The 27,427-nt window shown below is 35.1% G+C and overlaps 3 protein-coding genes across 4 annotated transcripts in view; 1 reads left to right on the forward strand and 2 right to left on the reverse strand.

Annotated features, from left to right (window-relative positions):
* Positions 1–5,375, reverse strand: part of n4bp2l2 (NEDD4 binding protein 2-like 2) — a 6,271-nt gene extending 896 nt beyond the window's left edge. Inside the window, exons 1-5 of the mRNA XM_079886140.1 lie at positions 5,256–5,375; positions 3,953–4,932; positions 3,642–3,766; positions 506–594; positions 240–316 (exon numbers count right to left, since the gene is read on the reverse strand). Coding sequence (XP_079742266.1) covers positions 240–316; positions 506–594; positions 3,642–3,766; positions 3,953–4,932 — 1,271 coding nt within the window. The 5' untranslated portion in view covers positions 5,256–5,375. The remainder of the gene's footprint in view (positions 1–239; positions 317–505; positions 595–3,641; positions 3,767–3,952; positions 4,933–5,255) is intronic.
* Positions 5,376–6,661: 1,286 nt separating this feature from the next.
* mmp13b (matrix metallopeptidase 13b) lies at positions 6,662–10,428 on the reverse strand. The gene is made up of 10 exons (XM_079886337.1): positions 10,216–10,428; positions 9,891–10,129; positions 9,657–9,805; positions 9,413–9,538; positions 8,674–8,829; positions 8,475–8,595; positions 8,214–8,347; positions 7,657–7,816; positions 7,446–7,549; positions 6,662–7,348 (listed from the first exon to the last, which is right to left on the reverse strand). Exons 1-10 carry the CDS (start codon positions 10,309–10,311, stop codon positions 7,248–7,250), a joined length of 1,386 nt encoding a protein of 461 aa, XP_079742463.1. The 5' UTR covers positions 10,312–10,428; the 3' UTR covers positions 6,662–7,247.
* Positions 10,429–14,772: 4,344 nt separating this feature from the next.
* Positions 14,773–27,220, forward strand: inpp5ka (inositol polyphosphate-5-phosphatase Ka). Of its 2 annotated transcripts, XM_079886335.1 has the most exons (14): positions 14,773–14,913; positions 15,183–15,266; positions 18,050–18,154; positions 18,271–18,379; positions 20,452–20,568; positions 20,666–20,841; positions 21,895–22,006; positions 22,207–22,316; positions 23,078–23,104; positions 24,309–24,537; positions 24,636–24,773; positions 24,944–25,027; positions 25,130–25,234; positions 26,078–27,220. In XM_079886335.1, the coding sequence occupies exons 2-14, from the start codon at positions 15,193–15,195 to the stop codon at positions 26,156–26,158; spliced, it is 1,467 nt and encodes a 488-aa protein (XP_079742461.1). In that variant the 5' UTR covers positions 14,773–14,913; positions 15,183–15,192; the 3' UTR covers positions 26,159–27,220. The 2 variants fall into 2 exon arrangements, with proteins under 2 accessions (XP_079742461.1, XP_079742462.1); XM_079886336.1 differs by lacking the exon at positions 23,078–23,104 and having other exon boundaries at positions 14,785–14,913.
* Positions 27,221–27,427: the final 207 nt, after the last annotated feature.

Genomic DNA, 27,427 nt, shown 5'->3' on the forward strand with positions numbered 1-27,427 from the left:
AAGTAACAATGTCTCTTAATCCAATTAAAGTCAGCTGGTCTTATTCACGAGGATTTGAAAGATACTCAGTGATCCTAGACTATAAAACATTTTATCCACTTAAACACAACTGAATTCCGAACCTCTGTACCGTAAGCCAAAACCTGATCCAAAGTCAAAGGTCTTTCTCATTCAGTGAAAAATAAAAAGTCACTGTGTTCCTGGCCTGACATGAGAACCAAAGCTATTATCAGACTTACTTTTCTAACTGGGCAGGATCATATTTCCAGCAGGTATCTGGCTCAAAAAAGTCCACTCTGTATCCGTTCTTTAAAGCCTGTGTGAAATAAAGGAAAATAATAAAAATGTGTTACGAAAGAGAATCCTCTTTAAGAATCGTAATGTAATGTCATGCAAGATATCTAGATTCAAACATATGGAAATGGTTGGTTGCATTTCAAGCCTAACTTGTGTTTTACTAAAGTATTTTTCACTCCAATCCCAGGCATTTCTGACACCAACTCACCAAATCAACATAAGGCTTCATCTCCCAGGCTTTAACATTAGTGTTGTCGATGATAACAGGTGAGCGGCCCTCCAACATCACCTGTTCAGCTTAAAAATGACAAAGACATACAAAAAAAGGTTAAACTTCATGCTCTCTCTCAAAACATTAAATGCTCAAATTTGCGAAAGTCTCCATTCTTAAAACTGTCTGAATAATTTCATAAACAGACAAATCTTACAAAAATGCCCTGGCCCCCCGAAAAATAAATTATATTTTGCATGAATTTTTTTTTTTTTTTTTTTTTGTTGCATTGTTACATTATTTTCATGACAATTAAGCTATGTAAATATAGAAATATAAATCCCTGCCTTTTCATAACTCAGATGGCATTATATGTATTTGTATATCACTGATGTTTGATAAATAAATAAAAACACTTATTCAATCTTTATTTAATCTTTGTTTTACTGTAATACAGTAAAAATGACTGTATTGCAGCAATAACAATCAAAAGTGAATCACCTCTGAAAAGAATTACAAAAATAATAGTCCTAAAACTGATTTACTTTATCTAGTTTATTAAAACTTGATTTATTTATTTTGGGCTGAAATATGACCTGGACATATTTTCATAAAAGTTCATCAATTAATGTTAAAGGGGTGGCTGATTATGATTTCACTTTTCTAACTTTATTTAGTGTGTAATGTTACAGTTTGAGCATAAACAACATCTGCAAAGTTACAACACTCAAAGTTCAATATTGTAGCAAGTCTAAAGTCTGTTTATGTTCAATATCTAGATGCATGTCTTTTCTTTCATGTATTATGTGTTCTGGTTGTGTGGGGCTTTAAGGCGTGGGCTGTTCTTCTGAAGAGGAGCCTGCGCAGTTACGCGGGGGCAGGGTTGAAAAAAGTTTTTTTTTGTTTCTCCAGAAGTCTGGGACTGTGTGAGGCGAGAGCATAAAAGAGCATTAAAACTGTTAAGTGAGTCTATCATTTTTTCCAATCGCTACAATATTTGCTTTTAAAGAAATTGCTTTTTAAGGACTACAACAAACGGCTGGTAGGCACTTCTTCTAGAGTCTCTCCATCTTTATCTGACTCTGGTTTGAACATAAAAGGGTAAAAGTTTTTTAAATTTTCAATGCATGTCTGTGTGAGGTAATCGAAGCTCCGCCCTCTGTGCCGGGAGCAGCAGCTCATTTGCATTTAAAGGGTTTTTGCTCACCCTCAAAAAGTGACAATTTGAACATGCTATATAAAAATACCTGTGGGGTATTTTGAGCTAAAACTTCACATGCACACTCTGGGGACATCAAAGACTTATTTTACATCTTTTGAAAAGGGCATTTTACCACCCCTTTAAATAAACATGTAATATAATCACATGATGAAAAAACTATATATATATATATATATATATATATATATATATATATATATATGTGTGTGTGTGTGTGTGTGTGTGTGTGTGTGTAGCACAGTTCATCCTACAATTTAATTTTTAAATATATTTCTATAAATATAAATATAAATATATATATATATATTAGGGTTGGTGGAATTAACGCGTTAATCTTTGCGATTAATTTGAAATGTTTAACGCGTTAAAAATAAACGTTTTGCCTCGTTTTAATGATTTCCTGTTGCGGCTGCTATATTGAGAAGGCTGAAAATATGCCATGCCATGCCGTCCCGTCCCTCCGTGTTCGGCGATAAGGTTTCATTCTCGCGCAGCTTTCATGAGCGGGTCTTTTCCGCTCCGTGTGTGCGGCACGCTCTCGGTTCTGTGTGTGTGTGTATTTGTGTGTGTGTCGGCGCGCTCTGTCGTTAACGGCCCAGCGGCGCGCTCTCCGTTCCGTCTGTGTGTGTGTGTGTGTGTGTGTGTGTGTGTGTCGGCGGCTCTGTCGTTAACGGCCCAAACGCTCCAATCATGTACTGAGCACTGGGAAAGTAAAGTCCACTCAAATAACGTGAAATTTCTCTGTAGACTTCTGTTTGCTGAGCTGGTATAGTCATGCTGGGCAACAATGGTAAAAGCTTTGATCACATGCTCTGGTAATAATAGCTTAGTAGTAGGGCTGCACGATATGAGGAAAAGCTGCGATGTGCGATAAGATTGTTTAATATTGCGATGACGATATGACTTGCGATAAATATTCAAATGTGAATGTTAGCTATGCTGTTCCCATGTCTTAGTGCTTTAATAGGTTCTTTGCGTGATAGGTCAAACGTTTATTACATGCCTGGTTCAGATTACGCGATTTTGGCACAATCCGTTTGACGTATGGGTGTCGTGGGGATTCGTAAACGACAACGGGCGTTGGGACGCAAGATTCGATCGTTTCATCTCGTATAGTGTGTCATAGTGGGCGACAACCTACGTCGCGTCTGCGATGCTTCACGACATCATGACAGAAAGACTAGCATGTTTAATTTTTTAACGGTCCTCCATGACGGGTTGAGTATGTGAGCGAGAGTGAGTGAGCGAGCGCGAGCAACAGTGTGTGTGTGTATATGTGTGTGAGTGCGAGTGAGTGAGCGAGCGTGAGTGTGTGTGTGTGCGTGTGAGTGAATGTGTGAGTGTGACGGCACGCGATGACTGGTCGGAAAGCAACGCGTAGTCTGACATGTTTCTTGTCCACAACACGACAAGATTTTAGGAGTCAAAAACGTGACCTAATCTGACTCCGTGACTATCATAACAGAAACAAAAATCTTGTAATCTGAACCAGCCATTATTCATCGTGTCAGGCTGTCTGTTGCGATGTGTTCATCGCGCGAGTTCATATCGCGATGACGATGAAAATTCGATGTATCGTTCAGCCCTACTTAGTAGGACTATATTTTATTTTGATAATTAGTAGGAAAAAAAAATCTGTTAAATTGATTGTTGATTGATTATTGAAAAATAATAATACATTGATATATTGATGTTTAATATTATTTTAATATAGGTCTATTTTCTGTTACTTTTTTTTCCTGTGTTGTTTAATTTAATTAGGTGATTATAAGTTTAAATATTGATGATTACAAGCTTGGCGGAAATGCAATTAATTGCAATTAATTACAGCAAATTGTGCAATTAAGTTGTAGGATGAAAATGCTTCAGTGTCCAATGTATAAAAAGATGTAACTTAAAGGCTTTCCTCACCTCTCTTCTGATTCCAGTCGTGTGCATCCCCAAGAAGAGCAGAATCAAAAACATATCTGTTGTCTTGGAAAAAGTAGTCATCTGTGCTTAATATTACTCCATTGGGACCAGTGGACAGGAGCTCTCTAAAATACATGCAGTGTAACATAAAAAAAAATCAGTTCTCTGCTTACTTAAACTAATCAAAACATACGTTACAATGTTAGCAGAACTTAACAAATCAATACAAGTATTATTTGTAATACATCTTTAGTATTTAACCAAACATTTGGCCAGTGAGGTCTTTTCTCTACATATTTAGTTTTACTCACCTGGCCAAAGTGGATTTTCCAGATCCTGGGACTCCCCTCAACAAAATGAGCTCCAAATGTTGATATTGGTCTTTTTCATGATCGTGCTGCTGCCAGTGTGATAACGGTGTTTCATATCCCTCAGAGAATCTATGATCCTCCTGTGACTGGAAACTGCTATGTTCATGCCACCTGTTTGAAGGTAATGGTGGCCCTTTCCTTGGGCCCCAGCTGTTATTTTTGTTGTTCGTATGAAGACCGTGGAAGTTCTCCTGAGGTCTCATGTCTGGAGGATACATGATTGGACCTCCAGAGGTTGGGGGAGGGAAGAACTGAATCCTCTGGTCTGGAGGAAGCCATGGTGGAGGTGGATACCTTGGCTCTGGGTGTCCTCTTTCTCCAAAGTCATCCGTATTCCATTGTAAGTGAGGTCTCCATCTCTTTGGATCTTTTTGGCTGCGTTCATGTGGATCCGGGTAAGGTCTGTAGGGTCTGCCATGATCAGTTACGACAACAGGACTGTCCTTCCTGTTTGGTAGGTTGCTTTCAGGCTTCCAGGATGCTTCGACCTTATCTACTTCCTCAAGCTCTTTGTAAAATTCACAAAGCTCCTGCTCGATACAAGGTTCAGGGCGACACGCAGGCCCAATAAATGCAGTACTAGTGACACCTAACCTTCTAACGACACGGTTTCTGTCTGTTTGGCTTGTACTCTCAATAGAACATGTGTTAACTTCTTTCACATTAGCGTCTGTTTGCATTTGTGTTGAAGGATCCAGTTTTCCCCCATTTGGATCGACATCCTGTTGTGTCTTGAAATAACTTTCAGCAGGTAACGTTAAACAAGCAGATTTAGTGTGGTTAATCGTCTGATTATTGGATGATTTAGACACTGGAGTCACTCTGACATCTGAGTGAATTTGTGGTGTGGTTTTATATGGTTCCTCTACATTTCCACCATTAGGTGGAGAAGTAGATTTACTGGTGTTCACATCTGGCATCTGTGAAGAATAATAAAACTATGAATAAATAAAGACTTTTAAAAATCACATAGTAAAGCAATATTGTGTACATTTATAGATTCACTGATTATACAAAGATTAATAAATCAAAGCAGGCCAACCTTTTAAGCATCAGATCACAGATAACATAAGAATGTATAGACGTATATATCTGTCTGCTTGACAACCATCTTTTAATAAAACAACACAGAAGCAGTTTCGATAGTCAGGTCGTGTATCAATGACTATCAGTCATGACTAAGTATTCTACGAATGATCTTTTCTGAAATCGATAAAATTGCGCTGAAAAGCTTTAACGTTACCTGAAGTGTGGAAAAACTTGTAAGCACAAAGGTTAATTAAACGTTTTGTTTATCGACGTATATCTGACAGTACAGTAAAGGGAAGCCAGCCGCCTAGATACACTCAACACCACAAAGGGGAAATAACAAGGTTTCAAAATAAAAGTCGTTAAAAAATAAAATAAAATAAAAAATATTTTACATGTACACATGTATGCAAACATATATTGTACCGTTAAAAGGTCTGTTGTTATATTGTTTTTTAATCTTACCCCAAACTTTTCAACGGTAGTGTATGTGATATAAAATAATATAATATGGCTTATGTTGTCATTTATATTATTGTGCATGTTTCATTGTGGTAGGATTGGTTGGATATTGTCAACAAGAAGTAATTACAAATTTCCCTCAAAGCTGAAGTGTGCTCCTCCAGTTTAACCACAAAATGTGTCAGTCACCACTTCCTCTTCTGTGAAGAAATGTGAAGTTCGAGTCTACAGCGCTAGCACTTTTTTGCAGCCTAACTTATTTAATTCATTATTGCCAAAACCATATTTTGTTTTGAAGGATGACCTATACAAAATACACATAAGGAAGTAAAATCTTCAGACCATCCTGTAGACTGCTGGTAAACCGCTGGAACTAAACCAAAACTGCATTTTGAGTAAGTTGAGTCATTTCTTAAACTCCCCCTGCAGTAAATCATTTTATCCCCTGAAACTCATCTTTGATCACCAAAATTACACATAAACGTTTTTTCTTGAAAATAAATTTCTTCATGCCATAAAACAGCTTGAATGTAACACACTGCCTTATTTAGTACGGGTTTCTATGAAAATGCAGACTAGCCCCGTCCAGAGCCGTATTCACCCACACCAGCTCAGAGATCCACTCCCTGATCACACGGTGATGTGATTGGTTACAAGTTTGTGACGACTGAAACACCAACGATAAGCTTTAAGCTGTTTGGAGTTAATAAATAGGCTATACTGTGGTATAATTAGAAACGGATGATAAAATATGCTATTTTATCTTTTTTTAATAACGTTTTAAATAACAAAGGCAGAAATACCCATATTTGCTAAACACTGAATATACATACAGAAATGTTGCTAAACTTAAACTTCTATACTTTAAGCTACATTTTTTATAACCACCAAAGCAACCATCAAGGAACCTTGTTTTCCTATAAAATCCCCAACTAAGCTCACAACAGGATAGGTTTGGCACTGTACATTAGGCACATAAGCAAACATGTGGTCATATGTGGGTTTAACTGAAATCCCCTGTAAACACCCGAGGCAGCTTGGTAGGAGTAATTCAGAGCAGCTTTTAAGAATGTTTTCACTACATAAATGTCATATCACTTCCAAAAGCATTTAATCATAGACAGGGTCAGATGGAAAAGAGAATAAAAACAAAATGTCCATGAAGGTACTGGTTTTCATGTTTATTAGTCATGACAGAGACAAATTATCCTCTTTGGATTGCAATTTGTGATTACATGCATATTGTTCTTCTTCTTTTTATTTTATATGAACGAAATTATATTAGGTATAATTAACATGTTTTTTGTTTGTTTGTTGCTGATTTTACAGTCAGATCACTTCAATTCATGTACTACTTCTAATCATTCACTTTAATTCATTTAAATATCCTTGATTGTTTATTCACTGCATTCATTTACTTATGCATTCTCTACACATAGCCTAGTCTAAAAAGAAATCTGTCCATCAACACTTATGTGACAAATTCATACTAATAACTCACCATGATAAACCGTTTTCATTTTTCTGTTTATTTTATCATTTTTTTAACAGTGGTATTGTAGAGAGCATAACACATTTACAGTTTTTAGTTCAATAAATATATATTTCACTTTTATTATTCAAAATAATGGAGACTTTCTACTGATTTACCAGCTCAGTAGTTGAAAACACAGAAAAAGGAATGCTACTTTTCACAGAAGTTGATAACAATTGACAGTTTATGGCACATCCACACTGTAAGTGCTCAACAGTTGAGTATAGAGTTGGCCCTCATGATGCGCATGACTTTCCGTGAGTTGTAACTGTATTCAAACTGAATATGCTCATGGTAGAAGTACAAATATCCTGTTAAAAAAGAGAAACGACAATTATTTTCATTAAGTCATTCATACCTTAGAGAATCGGTTCAAATACATTAGTTACGCAACTAATTCACACATACCAAAATGATAAGCAGCGGCATCCACTTCATCTCCAATTCCGGGAAAGTCTTCCTCAATGGATCGTGGGTATCCACTATCCATGGTGCCTGTCTGCTCATCATAACTGGAGAAGAGATGCAGCTTATATTAGCTTTTTAGCATTCTATTGACTCTTTGTTTTGTGTGTGTGGGGGGGGGGGGTATTTTTGTCCTCAGAATATTGTAACATACCTCCAGTATTCCTCTTCTACAAAAAGTAGAGTCTTGCCCGTATCTCGGATGTTTACAGCTGCATCTATTTTGCGGACTGTCTTCGGGAGACCCAGTTTGTGGATGTATTTTGGATAGCCGTCAACAAGATTGTAACCATTGAGAGCCCACATTTTGATACCTGTAATATTTGTCAATCATGAAAACATTAATATGAGTTAGTTTAATCTAACTCAAAACTGCATCTGTAAGTGTAGCAGTGTTGTTATTGTTAATTTAAAAAAGCTAAAACTATTAAAAAGGGTTTCCGTTAATTGAAATAAAGCTGAAATAAAATAAAATATAGATATTATATGTAAAACCTATAAAAATGTTGCCCTGAAGTACTAAAACTGAACAAAAAATGACTAAAATTCAAATAAAAACTGATACTATACTGACTATAAAAATAAAAGCTAATTTAAAATATTAATATTATAGCATTTGAAAAATATGCGTTGTAAAGAAAACGTTCACAATAAGTTGAGCAAAATAAAGATCAAATAACAATCATTTGACATTTGAATCTCAAAACTAACCACTGAATATGATGACAACATCTTTCTCTGGGTTCTCATAGGCAGCATCTACTTTGTTTGGTATTTCAGGCCAGGTACTTTTAATGAGGGTTTGTTCAGGCTCAGGCATTTGTGTATGTAGTCGCCAGTAAAACCTGCCAACAAAAATATTATCAGGAACCCTATTAGGTTATATAACACATTATACAATAGTTTTAAAAATGTGCTAGTGCAGCCAGGGACAGTTTTATCAAAACAATGAACTGTGGACTATTTTTGCACCTGTCTTTGAAAATGATTGTCTCTCCACGGAGTTCAGTGACGGCATCAAAACTCAGTTCAGGGTCACACTTGCTTGGAGCGTCGGGTTTGGGCTTGACCCTTCCATGGTTTGGGTTTTCACCTTTAATTAACCCAAAAGTAGAATCAGGACTATGAAGACTTCTAAAAAATCTATTGGTCGAAATGGTATATTACTCACCATAGAGAGACTGGATCCCCTTAATGTCATCCTCAGAGAGCGGGTAACCCTTGCCGTAGGAGTACACCGGGTACATCAATGACCCAGGGTCAGAGGAATGGGCCATACCGAGAGCATGACCAAACTCATGGGCCGCGACCAAGAAGAGATTGAATGCTGCAAATAACATAGTGAAGATTACTATGATTAGAAATCAAGACTTTTTATATACACTACTGTTCAAAAGTTTAGGGTCGGTACATGTAAAAAGAAAAACTATCAATTAATACTTTTATTCAGCCAGGATGGATTTAATTGATCAAAAGTGACAGTAAAGACATTTATAATGTTACACAAATATTCTGTTAAATAAATGCAGGTTTTCTAGAATCAAAGAATTTCCACTAATGTTTCAAGAATGTTTCCACTAAAATATTAAGCACAACTGTTTTCAACATTGATAATAATGCTTCATGAGCATCAAATCATCATATTAGAGTGATTTCTGAAGGATCATGTGACACTGAAGACTGGAGTAATGATGCTGAAAATACAGCTTTGACATCAAAGGAATAAAATACATTTTAAAATATATTAAAATAGACAACAGTTAAAATGTAATAATATTTCACTGTTTTTACTGTATTTTTGATCAAATGAATGCTGCATTGTTGAGCATAACAGACATTTAAAAAACAGTACCGAACCCAAACTTTGAAAAGTAGTGTAGCTACTGCATAAATGTGGTATTTTTTTGTACCATGAGAGTCTTTGGTCCATGTTTCGTCCTCATCAAAGTGTGTATCACCACCGATGCCATTTCCAGGGGGGTAAGCATGAGCAAGAAGCCCCTCTGGTCCATCAAACGGGTTGAAGTCTCCATGTTCTGTCATTTGCATTCGAAAAAAGAATGGAAATTGATAGAAATAATAAATAAATAAAAAAACAGGAAGAAATAGCCTTCATTTAATTCCCACTTCAGTGAATAATAAAAATGGTGGTACCTCTTGCTCCAAAGCTGATCATGATGTCAGCATTTCCCACATGCAGTTTCTTAAACCTCAGTGGAGTCACACTGCTCCAGACATTTAAAGCATTTCGGATGGCTTTGTCCACATCCGCCTTCTTCAGGTCAGGAGTGTAATTCAGAATCCTGAAAGTGAATAAAACACATATTTTGAAAATCAAACTGCCACTTCTTTTTATCGTATTCAATTATTTAATGTACAAACACAAACCTGAAGGTCACATCTGTGGTTTTCCATTTTAGGTCATTTGCAAAGTGATTATACTCGGCCACATCTGGAACTCCGCAGCGAGCCATTTCCATTAGCTCCAAAGTGTCGTCGTCCAGCTCTCCCGTAACGTCCAACCTAAAAAACTCTTGCATCTCTTGAATTTTCTTGTGCATGACATCGGATGTTTTTCCTTCTCCGTGTAGACCAGCCGGCATGCCATAGTACCTTCGAAGATATTTCTAAAAAAAATAAATCAATGAATACAATTTAAAGAACAGAAAATGAAGAAGCAAAGATTTGTCCCACAGAAAAATGCTCTCCCTACCTCAGCTAATAACAGCTCGTCTTTCTCCTCACTTGAAATAGGTTTTGCTAAAGCGTGTGCAGCGATCACCAGCAGTACCACAGCTGTGAGCTCCATGTTGACCGATTGATGTTCTGCTCGGTCTGACAGGGTTCTTTATAGTGCTCTCTCCTGTCAAAAACTGTTTGTGAATCATGTAAAAAGTACCTTGGCCAATCCGCCACTTCCTCCACAGCAGAATGTGGTTAAAAACTGCTTTTAGGACACCTGAGTGAGCAATGATATCACTGCTCCGGTACTACTTTTAGCTTCAAGTGATTTGTTGACTCATTTTGGTAACGGACATGAGTAATGAAATGTTACGAAGTCGTGTTGCTTCATGTTTTGATTTTTTTTTGTGTGATTTTAGGGTTTTAGAAGCCCCAATAGTACATACCTCTCAGACTTTATTTAAAAAATACACAAGAAATCTATTTTAAGGCCTAAATGATGGCAAATCATTATGCAAACTTTATTTCAAGAGAACTATTAATATTTCCAGACTGCTGGAAATGATTGTGAATCATAGCCATTCAGTTTTGACTAAGACCTGGCATATGACTTCAAAACCAGATGATAAGACAGCTAATAAAGACACCAAAGGATGCAGTCAACGTCTTTCTACACAATTAAATTAATCAAAAGTGACATTAAAGACATGTATAAAATTCCAAAATATTTATTTTTCAAAATAAATACTGATCTTATATCCATCAAAGAACAAAATAGATCAGTTTCCACAAAAGTACACTGCAAAAAAATAAATGCTAATAATCAAAGTTGCTGCCTTAAATTTTTAAGTACAATAAACTTGAATGTTTAAGTCATTTCAACTTGAATTACATTAAACTGACTTAGGAAGTTAAATCTTGTATAACTTGTAAAAAAAAAAAAAAAAAAATTGCTTTGTCAGCAACATTTTAAAATATATTCATATAGAAAACACCAATTTAAATTGTTATAATATTTCACTGTTTTTAAAATAAATGTTGACTTGGTGAGCACAAGAGGCTTTCAAAAACATTTAAAAATCATACTGACCCCAAACTGAAAAACAAAATGCTCTGCATGTTTTGCACAGCTGTTATAGGGGCTTTTTTCCAGCTTTGCAGCATCATCACATGAAAAACACTCAATATGTTTGTTGAACCCATTAAGCAAAGGAAGGACACTGTTGTGAATGACTGTTAATAATAGATTGACTATTTTTTCATATTTCCATTAGTTTGTCTCTAATTTTGTTTTAAGAAAAAAAATTGTATTAAGATATATTAAGTCCAAAGTTTCAAAGAGCAAAATATTTCCAGGGCTGCAAGCGTAGGCATGTCCTGTTAATGGCAGCTGTCTCCCATATAAAGCAGTACAATGGAGTGACAGAATTCTTGAAATGTGACTTTGCAACTCCACACCTCTGTAAAGCACACACATTATTAAGCAGACAAGTGTTTCTAATAACACTGATTTTACTCGAGGTTTGTTGAGAAAATCGCTGCTCAAAAGCACTTGGTACACATACACTTGAGACATAATGACGCGCAGAAAACAGTTTAACAGCACAATATACTTCATGTAGTTTTCCCAATTATAGGTGATTAGGGCGGTATGTAAAAATGAGCACTGTGGGCATTTTATCATCTGATGTTATGTCTGCCAGTTACGTGAGAGAACAATATTAGGCAACAGTGGAAACATAAAACACACACACACACACACACACACACACACACACACACACACACATATACATATATACATATATATATAATTGACTATAATTGACATAATTATAAAATGTGCACTATTTTCGGTGCAAAATTCGTCATATATATATATATATATATATATATATTAAATTTTTAGAAGACCATGAGACTGTGCAAGGGAATTAATGATTATAATGAAAGGAAAATGATTACAGTAATATATATATATTATATATATATTAATCATTATATATATATATATTATATATATATATTAATCGTTTTAAAAAACGCCAATTAAGTCTTTATGATGATGTTGTGATGATAAATATAAGTGATTTGGCTATTAAATATTTTTTTCGAAATGAAAAAATGTGTGTTTTTTTTATTGGTGTAGCCAACTGTTGATTTAGTCCTAAAATCATATTTCTGACTTGATTACAAATCGCAAAATAATATTGATTTTAAGGTTATTTCAGTGCCAAAATTGATTCAAAATTGCATCTGTTTTAGAAAGAAGCAAGCAGAGACATGTACAATAAAAACACTGACTAAGGAAAAAGCACGAAATGTGATGGACGTAATTCATAACCTGGGGCCAAAAACTTGGGGCTTTTCAACATTTCAACAAAGGAGTTGCAATGAACTCCTACTCCTCAGATACTGTAGATGATGGGCACCAATCAAATCCAGGAGATCATATCCTTTAGTCAGTGGAAATACCCTCATGTACAAGTTGAAAAAGGTCTAAATTAATCTGTACTCTCATTACTTATTGTTAAAGAATGCATCATGGTGTTCTCTATTCTTAAAAACTGTGGTTGTAAATGACATGATTTTTACGAATAAATACGCTTTTCAAAATTAGCCATGAAAATGATGACATCCTTGGGACAGTTGAAAAGGGAGCAGGAGCAAAAATATAAATTCAGATATGCTGAATGAGTGTGAATCATGTCAGAATGAGGCCATGGGGAAATTCCCAGGTTCATAATGTGGATCATATCCCACATCTGCCATGAAAATATGCAGAAGTCGATGTCAGGGCTCAGGAGAGCAGCTGGCAGTACTGAATAACTTGTGATTAAAGTGCCATTTACTGGATTAAACTGTTTGCTTTACATTTACATTTATTCATTATACTAGACGCTTCTATCCAAAGTGACTTAGAGTTGAGGAATACAACAAGCGATTCATCATAAAAAAGCAATTAACACAAGAAGTGCCAGTAATACAAAGTTTCAGTCATTGTTCAAAATAAGATGGAACAGGAAGGGATTAAAGAATAATGAGGGTCGCTGTGATTTTGCCAAGCAAGACATGTTCCTGGATCAGCATATTTTGTCAACATTCCTGTCCAGAAATGAAGTCCTTACCTCTAAACCAACTTCAGATGGAAATAACAGGTGAATAACACTAATGTAGAAGCTCCTAACCCTGGTCGTAAACCTAAACTTGACATAAACTGCAAACTTGTCCCTTAAATCTGATTGGTTGATTGGAATGTTGTTCCAGGATCAACAACGATGTTGAACCAGGAACATGTTGGTGAAATCGTGTTCATCCTATTGGGATTGGGTTGGGTATTCCACCAGCAAGGAACAGTGAATGAAAACAGCCTTGAGAGTGTTTTTTTGCCTATCTGGGCTGGAAGCATGAGCCACCACTCACTTACCGATCGCAGGCTTCTGGAGGGATGTAGATTCGTATGAGAGAGTGGAGGTAGACAGGTATAAAGAGGTATAAGGAGGTATAAACAGAGGAGTGACATGGGGTCTCTTGGGCTCATTAAGACAAGACGTGCCACTGCGTTTTGAATCATTTGCTGGGGTTTGATTGCACATGTTGGAAGTCCAGCCAGAAGAGCATTGCAATAGTCCAGCTTATAAATGACAAGGGCATGGAAGTGTTGCATGCTCTGTAGGAAGGGCCTGATCTTCCAAATGTTGTGCAAAGCAAACCTGCATTATCATGCTGTTTTAGCAATGTGATCCTTAAAGGTCAGCTGATCATCAAAGATTACCCCAAGATTCCTGGCTGAACTCCAGGATTATCGTTGAAGAACCTAGCTGGATGTTAAACTGGTGCTGTACTGACTGAATGGCTGGGAAGATGAGAAGCTTTGTACCGGTATATAGGTTAAGTGGGATGTTCTTTCATCCAAAATTCCATGGATCCCCTAACACTCCCCTGCAACCCCTGGGGGTCCCCAGGAGGACCCAATTTTAAGTTTAACATTTACTTAGTTTAAAATTTGGTTTAAAATATTTAGTTTAATATTAGTTTATTTTTATAAAAATATATCTCATTAAAAATAATAATAAAATAGCTAACAATTAGGCCTATTATTAAGTACAAAAAGTTAAACAAAATTTTAATTATTTAAACAAAATTGTTTTTATCAGTTGTAGGCTATCTTACAATGTTCTTGAAAGAAAATTTTGTTCAACAAATGCAATCTCGTTTTTCATAAAAGTAACAGACATTTTACAATTGGCTCCTTACATTAAAATATTTTTTCATTAGAATTTAGAAAAAAAAAATAGAAAATGCATGCATGAAGCACGTTTATTGTTCACTGTATTTTTATTTTTATGAAATATATATTTTAAAAAACGATTAGTTGATTACGAGTTTCATGCTATTTCATGCTAAATATTTCATGTTAAATTTACATAATTGAAAAGTTAAACGGTTAAATGCACAGTATAAAATATTTAAATGTGATGAATGAAAAGAGTAGGCCTATTTATTACCTTTAGTACCTCGCGTGTGTGGTGCCGCTTCAGGACTTTTATTTTAACTTTCCAGCAGCCATGGATGACTGAGTTTTGTTGTGTGTTGTTTCACACACCCTCTCTCATGTAAATACATTGCACAGTTCGTGATGTTACAGGATATTTTTGTCTCCACTAATTGTTGAACACCACAGAGGCTTTGAGACTACGGAAGCGAAGACAAACGAAGTTTTTACGAGGTAGTTTTAATACTGTTTTAAACGTATTCACGTTTGATTTTGTCATTGTTGCATTATTTTAGATATTTAAGTATGTAAAGTGATATAAGAAGTGAATCTGTACTTTTATTTCAGAATATTGCATGCAACATTTGACATTGTATATAATCCTGACGTCATACTCTTGACTTCACAATAATATAACGGAAATATTATCTTACGATGCATTTTGATGCACATGATGAGATGCAGAACAGGTTCATGAGATAACATGTTCTTACGACTGACAGGTTGGCGAAGATGGAGGAAGATTTGTCACGTGCTTTGAATTCTGTCACCCTGGAGCCTAAAGACAGTAAAATGGACACTTTTGGGTAAATATTCTTATTTTTAATTTAGCATTTCATTTAATTTCATTTTGACTCTCTTATCAAAAGCTATTGATATTGTATTTTGCCATTGCAAGTGGCTTGAAGAATCAAGAATAACCCCATCTGGAGTTTATATCTATAACCTTTGGATTTCCATCAAAATCTTTTAGCACTAAGCCGCAAAATTATACTTTCATCATATATTCTCATTATGTGAATGCACAGATATTGGTAAACAATGATCCATTTAGAGTTTCTTTAGAGCACAAACATGTATTATAATCATTATAGATGTTGAAATTTTGTCACAAGATTGTCGATTAAAGACCTCAAGCGCTTTTTATGTTTCAACATCCAGAATTCTCAGACAAGGTGAACAGTTTAGTCTCTTGTTTACTGAAATGGTGAAAGAATAAAGCAGGGATAAGCACTATAGGATTAGCTTTCTCAGCACACGTACATGTGGGGGTTTCAGTTGGTAATGGAAAACCAAATCGTTTTACAGTTCTATAATTTGGCCACTAGTTTCGGATTTAAATATGCAAATGCTTAAGAGTCTATGTCTCTTATAGATTATTTTTGGAGTGATTATTATGTTTCTAGCCTGTTATATGTTTGGCAACAGTTCTTCTAACCTTAATTGATGGAGTGTGTAACTTTTCATTTCTTAAACTGCCATGTAGGAAGACACATCATGGCCATATTCCAGGATGACAATGTCAAGATTAATCTTGCTCAATTTGTGAAAGAATGGTTGGGAGGAGCATGAAGAATCATTTTCACACGTGAATTGGTCCAGACATTAAATTCATTGAAAGTCTTTGGGATGTGCTGGAGGAGACTTTACAGAGTGCTGGACTCTTGCATTGTCAATACAAGATCTTGACCAAAAATTGATGCACCTCTTGATGGAAATAACATCAAAACATTTATTTCCATACAGAGTTGCATTGATATTTGGTCACTGCAAGAGTCAAGAACTCTGTAAACTTAATTGTACACTGTATATAATTAAAGGGGGGGTGAAATGCTCATTTTCACTCAATCTCCTGTTAATCTTGAGTACCTATAGAGTAGTATTGCATCCTTCATATCTCCAAATCGTCTTTAGTTTTATTATATTTATAAGTTAAAGATTGGCTGTACCGAGTCTTTCCGGAAAAAACCGAGCGGCTGGGGGCGGGCCGTGTGGGCGGTGTGCTATAGCTGTGCTAACTGATCTAACAACAACACAGAGAGACATTTGAAGTAGTTTACTCACCGTGACTGCTCGATCCTTAAGCATTAGACGATCTGCAAATAAGTCGATCTGGGCTTTGTTTATAAAACAATCATCGTCGAAATGCAGGGAACAAAGAGTCGTGCACAACCTCCGTTGATGCTTCGAAAAAACAAACTCCATCCACTATTCCCTTAACGCTGGGTTCTTTGGGAATCTGTGCAGGGTTGTCTTGCCCTGCCAACCAAAAACCCACTTCTTTGGTGACATTGACTTCCCTAAAAGCCGAGCATAGCGCTTTGAGGTAACGTACTGCTTTCGCTCTCTTCTCTCTCTGGTCTGCGAGTGCGCGCGCGGCCGCGGAGAAGTGCCCTTAGGACCCATATAAGGAAATTCCGCTCTATCTTACGTAAGACAGAGCCATACTCGAAAAAAACTTTCCGAAACTTGTGACAAACCGGAAGGAGTATTTTTGGAACAAAAATACTCCTTCAAACGTACAACTTAACTTTTGAAACTTTGTCCATGTTTAGCATGGGAATCCAACTCTTTAACAGTGTAAAAAACTCAGTATGCATGAAACAGCAATTCACCCCCCCTTTAAGAGCGGCTATTCCATCTTTCACAGCAGCGGCATCTTTGAGGTTGTGAGGAATAGACATGCATCCCTTCAATGGACTGTACTGTTATTTAATGTGTTTTTGGATGACGAAACACTGCAAAGAGTCAAGTTTTCTGTTCATTTGGGAGGTTTCAGATGCAGTTCATTTGCATTGGGTAAATGCAGCATTGAGGTTTCCACTTGTTTAAATTGAATGTGTTGGAGTGGGCCATGTAAACCCTTGATAAACCAGATTAGGATTTTAATCTAAAAGTCTGCCTACGCTTCCACCTCCTTCTACTCCCCCCTACAGCCTATATCTCACACTTTACTGTATTAATAATTTCTGGAATAACTACCTTTGCTTCCCTGGTGTTCAAGACGAAATACCTGTCAAGACAATTAAGTGCTATTTACACGTGACCAGCATAGAGGAAATAGCTGATTATTTGAATGAAAAGCTGGGAGTGCACTAAACTGCACGCGCAGGTGGTTAAAACGTTAGATGGGGCTTTTCTCGTCTGCAGGCAGATTGCGGGCTGACCTAAGAAAGACCAGTTCAGGTTTTGTCTTTCACTTCTCTTGTTGTCGTGTCTGGCAGATCTAAACCTGACTGCTGGTTTCTAGTTTGGTTTTGTGGCAACTGAACACCTTCTCTCTGTTTTTCCAGAGAGGATCTTGTTTCGTCAGTGATCTTCAGGGATGAGATATTTTGAACTTTAGATTTCAGTCTGTAGTTCTTAAAAATAGTTTGACGGATCGAGATGTTTAAGATGTTAATCTGCAATTTGATAGGCTTAAAATTGCTCAGACCAATTAGTTGAAACGGTGTTATTGTTAATCTGAGCTGTTATGTGAGGAAAGCATGGAGATTTACTTGGAGGTTTTCCAAACGGATTACACAAGGAGAAGGAATTAACTATTATTTTACTGAACTGAATACATCTTTCTTTCTTATACCCACAGGCTGTATGTCGTCACGTGGAACGTGGGCACAGCTGAGCCTCCTGAAGATGTGAACTCTCTGCTTCAGCTCAGCTCCCCGAAGAAACCCGACCTCTATGTGATCGGGTGAGTTTTTATATCTTGAGGTCTGCGGACCCACATAAAGTAAACAATTATAGGTATCTGACCTCAGAAGTATGTGGTCTGAATGTCCTAATGGCTGTGATGCTGCTCTTGTTCAGTCTCCAGGAAGTGAAGGCTGCACCTCTCAAGTTTGTCACAGATCTGGCCTTCGAGGACTCCTGGAGTCAGCTCTTCATGAGCACTCTGGCCCCTTTGGGTTATATCAAGGTGCTGATTCTGTCCGCCTCATACTAACGTGCTTTTGTTCATAAGCTAATCATGTGATTCACTATGAACCAGTGGATGATTGGTTTCTTAGTCATTGAGCACATATATATACATTACATACATGCACATTATATATATATATATATATATATATATATATATATATATATATATATATATATATATATATATATATATATATATACAAAAACTTTAATTAAATATTGAATTATATAATTATCATGAATTTATATTAAATTAATAAAAATAATTAATAGCTACAATTAACCGTTTATATATTTATCTATATATTAAATATAAATCAGATTATAAATATAAATTCAGAATATATATCAGATTATAATTCATATAATTAATAATTCAGTCTTCCTTAGATCAAGGGTTAGTACCTGATTTGTGGAAAAGTTCAATTATTGTACCAATGCCTAAAAAAGCTAAGTCAGATTCCATGAACGACTACCGTCCTATTGCCTTGACCTTTTAGTTATGAAGGCTTTTGAAAAAGAGATCAAGAAGTATATAATGACAGTTGCTGGACCAGTCTTAGATCCGTTGCAGTTTGCATATCGTGCTGGTAGATCGTAGATGATGCAAAACTGTTTTTGGTAAATGCTCTTTGTCGTCATCTGGAAAATAGTGGGGCTTTTGTGTGGCTTTTGTTTGTGGGCTTCTCGTCTGCATTTAATTTTCTGCAACCTGTTATTTTAGGGTGAAAACTTGTCAATCAGTTTAATTTTAATCATGGTTTAGTCTCATGGATCATGATTTTTTTTTAACAGACAGGCAACAGAGGGATAGAGTTAATGGGGCTTTATCGGATATAGTAAATATTTCTACAGGTACACCACAAGGATGTGTGCTTTCTATTTTGTTTATATTATATACAAATGATTGTCAGAGTTTACAAGATAATAGTTATTTGGTAAAATATGCATATGATACTGTGTTGCTTTCCTTGCTTTCACATTCAAATCAGGAACATGGTTCGGTTTTGTACGATTTTATTTCTTGGTGTAGTAGTATGAAACTAGATCTGAATGTGTCAAAAACTAAAGAGATAGATAGATAGATAGATGATAATTAATTTTAGTAGGACAACACAGTCTGGCATTTCAACCTGTGGTCATTAATGGCACACAGGGGGATATAGTACAGGATTATAAGTAGGCCTACCTAGGAACGTTTTCTGATAACAGGTTAAAGTTTGACCAAAATTCTGATGCAATTATTAAAAAGTCACACCAAAGATTGTCTGTGCTGAGGAAGCTTAATTCTTTCAATATACAGAGAGTTGTTCTCAGGTCATTTACTATTCATTTGTTGAAAGTATGTTGTCTTTCTCTTGTATTTGTTGGTTTTCATCACTGTCTACAACGAACAAAAATCCTTTGCAGGGTATTGTTAACGTGCTCTAAAATGATGGGTGTTCCCTTAAGAAGTCTTACATCTTATTATGAACAGCAAATGTTGAGGATGGCTCACAAAATAATAGACAGTACACACCTGTTGCACTTGGACTTTGAATGTTTAAGGACAATCAGATGTTCTACAAATCGCTATAAATTTACTTTTGTGCCTGAAGCAATTCGTTTATGTAATAAATTTAGTTGATTGTCATTGTTATTATTATTTAAACCCCCCCCCCCCCCCCCCCTTTTTTTTTCTCTCTCTCTCACTTATTATTATTATTATTATTTTGTGTATTTTTGTGTAGTTTTGAGTATTTGAATGTATGTGTTAAGTGTTATATGTGAATCACCATGACAGTTTAAACTAATTGCCCCATGGGGATTAATAAAGCTCTAAGCTAAAATATAATTTAGATCATTTTAACTGTTGGCCAAAATATGGAACTGAAAAAAAAACGTTTGGTTTTCCATTTGACTGAACAACTGAAACCCCCACATGAACAGAACTTGACTCTTGAAAAGAAAAATGCAATAAATAAATATTCTTGCAAATTTATAATATAGGCTATATATAAATAGTGAAAATAGTGCACACTTTATAATTATGTTGTCTAATTTCCTGTTTTACTCTGGCACATTCAGGTGTCCTCCATACGGATGCAGGGTCTACTCTTGCTTTTCTTTTCCAAGCTGGAACACGTCCCCTTTATCAGAGACATTCAGGTCACTTACACCCGCACAGGACTCTACGGCTACTGGGTAAGACCATGGAAATGCAAATACTTCAGTGAGCAGCTCTTGATATACCTACTGAAAATTGCTTCTTAATTTCATCTTAATTTTCTTCAAATGAAAGGGTAATAAAGGAGGCGTGTCTATCCGTCTGTCCCTCTACGGTCACATGCTCTGCTTCCTGAACTGTCACCTCACCCCTCACATGAACTACGCCTCTCAGAGGGTGGATGAGTTCGAGTATATCCTGGATGCTCAGACCTTTGACACCAAAAACGCACCACGCATTTTGGACCACAAGTCAGTTCATCATGATATTTTTATAATAGCGCATTAAAAGCATACTGTATATTTCTTAAGCTTTACCTTCTTATTTTGCATATTCGTTTGATTATGTTCTAAAGGCCCGTTCACACCAAAGACGATAACTATAAAGTAGGGCTGTCAAACGATTAATCGCGATTAATCGCATCTAAAATAAAAGTTTGTTTTTACATAATATATGTGTGTGTACGGTGTATAATTATTTTCTATATATAAATACACACACATGCATGTATATATTTAAGAAATATTTGCATGTATATACTGTGTATATATATTTATATTATATATAATTTATATTATATATAATTAACACATTTTTCTTATATATGCATGTGTGTGTATTTATATATAGAAAATAATTATACTCCATACACACACATATATTATGTAAACAAACTTTTATTTTGGATGCGATTAATCGCGATTAATCGTTTGACAGCCCTACTATAAAGATAACGATAAAGATATAATTCTAAAAATCGCTCTCCATATTAAAGAATAACAGAGTTCACACCACAACTATAACGATAAAGATATGAGGAACGATATCGTTGGGATCACTTTCAGAACGATTTTTTTCCAGCTGTCGAACGATAAAACACTTGACAGCCAATCAGAATCCATTCTCAGATGACTTGCTTGAAAATATGAATAAAATTTGTCTTCAAAAGACGACAACTCTCTAATCAGAGTGACGGATTTTCCCAACTCCTCTCGTCTTTTAAGGATATCGTGTACCCAAAAGCGCCTGTTTTCCTTTTGATATTTTTTTGTAACGTAAAGCAGCAGCAGGTCATCCATTTTCGCTACTTTGAAACCGCAGCGCGGGCGCGCGCGTGCTTAGAATAAAAAGACCGTTATCGGTCGTTGGTGTGGACGCATATATAGTTATCTTTATCGTTATCTTTATAGTTATCGTGTTTGGTGTGAACGGGCCTTTATAATCAATTTTATTGATTGTCATGATTCCGTATCATTTATGTATTGCTCTTTATTGCATATGAATTCTCTCACCTCATTCTCTAGGGTTGTGTTCTGGTTTGGGGACTTGAATTTTCGTATCGAGGACCATGGTATGCTCTTTGTAAGGAACTGCCTCACCAGCCAGCGTTTCAGTCTGCTTTGGCCTAAAGATCAGGTACTGATCACTCTTGAATCTTTATTAGTGACATAAATTATTTGATACTTTATTTTAGATGTAGTAATGTCTATACATGTAAATGAAAAATGTATTAACGTATGAATCATTCATTTGCAGGTCCAGAATTAGAATTGCGCTTAATTTGCATAATGGTTTTTTGTTTTTTTTTGCATCTGTGCATGTCAATATCTCACCAGCTCACCATGATGAAACAGAAGGAAGCTATTTTGCAGAAGTTTGAAGAGGGACCTCTGGACTTTCAGCCCACCTATAAATTTGATTTGCACTCAGATAACTACGACACAAGGTAAATGAACAACTTCTTTCAATATATCCTGCAGTATAGGGCTGTCATGATTATTGATTAATTGTACGATTGTGGTTATTCTGTCTAATCACAATTATTTGAGATAAGCGCAATAATGGTGCAGTTCAAATTTCAATTACATTTTGTAAATGAAGTTTAGTAAAGTAAAGAATAAAGTACAGAATAAAGAAAATAAAAACACTGTTATTAAGTACACAAAGTTAGTCGAAGGTCTTCCTTTATATGAAATGAAGGCTTGTGTGTTTAATCACACTGCATTATAATATAATTTAATATAATATAATAAATCATTTTCACAGCATTAAAGTAAATCAAATGGGCTAATATTATTATATTTTGTATTATACAGTTCAAAGTAAAGAAAATTAGGCTTACACAAGTGACATTGTACTTTTATTTTTGTGAGTCATTGGTTTTTAAGGTTAACATGAAATTAAAATGTCTTAATGCATATTCCTAGTCTTATTAAAATAAAGTCCTATGAGGATAAAATCAAGTCCTGCTCATTTTTTTCACTCTTTGAATATTTTGTTTTATAAGAAATAGATTTTGATTATTAAAATAATCAATTATATTATTATATTAAATTATTAGAATTGATTTCATGTTTACTTCACATTTTCTGTATAGCTGTGAAGGAAACGGTAATCACTACAATATCCTGAATCTCCCTCAGCTCCTCTGCGAGGGCTGTTTTTAACTGTCAGATGTTCACACGTGCTCTCTTTTCACCCCTGCAGGGTACAGAAGACATGGTTTGGTTTTAAGTAAGCGTTAAATTCCCCATGTGCTTCTTAACTTGAACCTTCCTCCCCTGCTTGTCTAAGCCTTCTGTCAGCATTCCTTGAATTTTTTCATAATTGTAGCATTTCCGTCAGAGAACGGAAATACTTTTTTTTTTTTGCACAAGAGCTGCTAGACCTCATTCACACTTTAATGCAGACCAGTGCATTGTGTGCCACCCATCCCGTCCTGTAACACCCATTCATCTACTGCTGAAATGAAGCACCAGAAATAAACTATTATTAACATCCATATACATCCAGTCTGTGTTCGGACTTAGTTGGTGTTGTGTGTTGCAAAGAGTTTTCAAGTAGCAGTCATGTTATCTATGTTTCTATGCTGTCATTTCTAGTAGCTGTTCAGATCTTTGCATGTGGACAACTCGGCTCACTTTAGTGAAAATGCTTTTAAAAAAAGCATTTAAATTCTGAGATATATATATATATATATATTCTTTATATATATGTCTTTCTCTATATATTATAGCCTGTATTTATAGACAATTATATATATATAGAGAGAGAGAGTTCAGATCCAGAAGCCTCTAAGTGCCATCTGAAATTTTCTTCTAGAATGGTCATTTTGATCAAGCTCGGTTATTTAAGTTCAGTTTTTCACTTAAATGGCAATTAATAGGTCATTTTCATTGCCATTTAAGTGAAATTGCTGAACTTAATGGCACTTAGAGGCTTTTGCATCTGAACTCTTCATATATATATATATATATATAGAGAGAGAGAGAGAGAGAGAGAGAGAGAGAGAGAGCCTATTTTAATAGAAATTGTTATTAGAATTATTTTCTATTAAATGTTTTTTTATACCTTATTAGAATATGTAGTATATTAGAATATTACATTATTCAAATTGATTTTAATTATTTGTAGCACTTGTAGGAATAAATCTTGTTTCAAACAACCGTGACATTTTTTTTTCATAAACTTATATGCTATTTTTGTTTTTTATTTGTTGCTGTTAAAATATTTTTCATAAAATCCTTTCATTTTATCACTTTCATAGTTGTAAAAGCATGCCACATAAATTCATTTTCACAAAATGAATGATGGCTGCACAGAAAGATACGCCAATGTTCTTCCAATTGAACAAATCAGGAAAAGGGATTCAAATCCACAAGTTTATTCTATTATATATTTGATGTAATATTGTTTTCCTCTCTTTGTGATTGGCTAGTGGTAAGAAACGCAAGCCTGCGTGGTGTGACCGGATCCTCTGGCGAGTGAAGCCCAAGTCCTCGTCTCCGGAGGACACACAAGAAGACAATGAAGATGAGCCAGAGAAACAACTGGAGGGGGAAGATGACGATGAGTTCCCTCTGAAAATGACCCAGGAGTATTACACGAGTAAAATGGAGTATGGCGTTAGCGACCATAAGCCTGTCATTGGCATCTTCCACTTGGAGGTGGGGAATCACTGAGTTTATCTAAAACAATAGTCATTAACCCATTGTGCTATAAAATAAAATACTACAAGAATGACCATTTGTTAATCTGTTATCAGTTAAGAAAGATGTACGAGACGCCTCTGGTGCAGGTCTGTGCTGAAGGAGAGTGGAGTGCCGACTTCGACGCCCTCATAACCTACAGACTTCTTCAGTCCTTTCCCTCCAGTGCCTGGGACTGGATCGGTTTATATAAGGTGAGAGAGGTTCCCAAAATGTGCTCTGTTCTGATGGGGTCACAGACTGCAGGTCAGACAAATGCATATTATGAAAGTATATTATTGTGTATTGTTACAACAGTAATAGTAAAATATTGTGAACTATCCAGGGTTTCTTTAATATAGAACTTGTGTTTGTCACTTCACAGGTTGGTTTTAAAAGCATTTCAGACTATATCACGTACACTTGGGTGAAGGATGACCAGGTGTCTTTCAATGATGAGCTCTTTCAGGTTTGTAGCATTTGCTGTCAGCGTTTCTTGTTGAATAAAGATTTTTTTTCTTCACGTGATCAACTGAGTAGATTAGGAAATTATATTGTCTTTTTTTCACAGGTTTATGTGAACAAAGATGAAATTCCAGTTCGTGGGGGAGAATGTGTGCTGTGCTATTATAGCAGCAACCTGCAGTGCATTGTGGGTATTAGTCAACCTTTCAGGGTGAGTAAAATTTTACTTCTATATTTTGCTATAATCATAGTCAGTGTTGGGTAAATTACTCTAAAAAAGTCATTAATTACTAGCTATTAATTAAATTTTCAACAGTGTAATTATTACTGTACTAATTACTCTCTCTATAAGTACAGCATTACTTATTACTAATTACTTTCTTAATCCCGTAAAAAACCTCGCCCATTTGAACAATACAAGGATAGACGTGAATCTGCTCTTTCAATTCTTTCAAATAAGTTATATAAAATTGCTTACATTTTTCTTGAACTGACCAAAGTTTTTAAAGGGAGAAGGTTAAATTATAAAGATACATTTTATCATTAGATGTTAAATCCTATTTTGTTTCATATAGAATCGTTCTATAGCCTATACAGTATTTAATGCAATTACATCAGAAGTAACTGTAATTAAATCACAGAGAAATTTAGAGTAATGTCTTACTTTGCTTTCTTGTCAAGGTAAAAGTAATTAAATGACAGTGATTAATTGCTAGTAATGCATTACACCCAAAATTGCACATTATTTAAATGCTTTAATTTTATTTATGGTTACATATAATCACCAGATATATAATATATAAATATAATTTATTTACGGTAATATATACATATGGCTAGTCCAGCTTTTATGCAAGTAATTATTTTTAATCACCAGCCAAATAATTTAATAATTTTCCGGTTTATCACTGTAAAGCTGATTTGAAACAATCTGTATTGCATAAAGTGCTATAGAAATAAATTTGACTTGACACTGTTATGGCTGTATGTTTTGAAAGGCATATTGTCAGTTGGCTTCAGTGTTTTATTAAAATCAAATGTATGTTCACTTCAGGTGCAGGGATCCAGAGTGGCGATTGAAGAGGGTTTAGTGTCTGAAAATATCAATGGACTTGATGAAACGGTTGCCAGTTAAGACCAAGATGTCAAACCAAACATTACCTGTGGATTTAAGCAAGTGCAATTTTAATCCAAAATTTGAGCTTATATTGGTATGTGATACAGTAACTAAAATGTGGGGGTTTTTTTCTCTTTTTTTTTTTTTTTTTTTTTTAACCAAGAACTATTATAAATCGCAGCCAGTATATTTTGAATTGCAGCCAGTTGGTGGGACCCGTCCCAAATATTGTGGTATTCTAAGTAAGCACATTTAAATTGCTACTGAATTTATTGAAATGGATTCAAAAACAGTTGTTACAAATTAAGAAAAGCGTACCAGTAATGTAATTTATTTAATTATTTAATTAATGAATTCACACCACAGCCTTACTATTACCACATTCTTTTAAAAAACATTTAGTCTGCATTTAACTTGTAATATATATTCAAACAAATGTTTTATTAGTCCACTGTACATCAAAACGTCAATGTTTACTGTTACCGCTTATGCTGCCCTTGTTTTCTCATTCCATTCCAAATGAATGCAGACTGTTACACTGTCAAGAAAAGGCTGCTTTTGCACAATATATTTGAGATCTTTTATGGCACATGTTTACTTTGTTGATCTATTTATGACTGTAACTCATACTGAAGTGGTATTATTATATTATTTGTGTCTCACTGAAATCGAGTGCGAATAACTAAAGGATGTGATGTAAATACTTTGACCAATTCTATTTTTGTGGTCAGTACAATTTGATGATATTTTCATGTTTCAAGTATACACCGATTAACCGATAGTGCTTGTACGTATTAGGCGAACCAAATATGCACTTTTTTGGCTTAAGTATGTGTTTTTGTTTTAATGTTAGACTAATGCTAATGTATAAATATAATACATTTGTATTCAATTTTACTGTATAAAAGGTAAAAGACTGTAAGAAACCAATTTATCTTCTCTGTAAACAAAGAGTTTATTTTCTAAACAACTACGTAAATGCATACTGATGACATAAAATAAATGTTATTTAAATAAAAAAAAAATGTCTTGTTCATTTTGATAATGAAAATAATAATAAAAAACAAGGTTGTGAGGGATAAACGTCTATTTCTTTTTTAAATCTTATTTGCTTGTTTCTTTTTTTATTTTGAGTATGTCAGATGGAAATTTTTTGCAAATATGTAAATTGTTTTGTCATTGTTGATCGACATTTAGTACAATATCGTCATCTCTGGTACAATCCATTCCACTCAAAGCATATATGTATGTATGTATGTAATATAATATTATATATATATATATATA

The sequence above is a fragment of the Squalius cephalus genome (genome assembly GCF_949319135.1).
Source record: "Squalius cephalus genome assembly, chromosome: 11".
Lineage (NCBI taxonomy): Eukaryota > Metazoa > Chordata > Actinopteri > Cypriniformes > Leuciscidae > Squalius > Squalius cephalus.

What these genes read in the sequence shown, in the direction of transcription:
- mmp13b (XM_079886337.1), bottom strand. Translation starts at nt 10,311, where the DNA reads ATGGAGCTCACAGCTGTGGTACTGCTGGTGATCGCTGCACACGCTTTA. An exon ending in GGGGATCCAGTCTCTCTATG is followed by an intron (nt 8,596 to 8,673) that starts GTGAGTAATATA and finishes GGTTAATTAAAG; the next exon opens with GTGAAAACCCAAACCATGGA. An exon ending in TGCCGCTGCTTATCATTTTG is followed by an intron (nt 7,349 to 7,445) that starts GTATGTGTGAAT and finishes CTTTTTTAACAG; the next exon opens with GATATTTGTACTTCTACCAT.
- inpp5ka (XM_079886335.1), top strand. Translation starts at nt 15,193, where the DNA reads ATGGAGGAAGATTTGTCACGTGCTTTGAATTCTGTCACCCTGGAGCCT. An exon ending in CCCCTTTGGGTTATATCAAG is followed by an intron (nt 18,380 to 20,451) that starts GTGCTGATTCTG and finishes TGGCACATTCAG; the next exon opens with GTGTCCTCCATACGGATGCA. An exon ending in ACTGGATCGGTTTATATAAG is followed by an intron (nt 24,774 to 24,943) that starts GTGAGAGAGGTT and finishes GTCACTTCACAG; the next exon opens with GTTGGTTTTAAAAGCATTTC.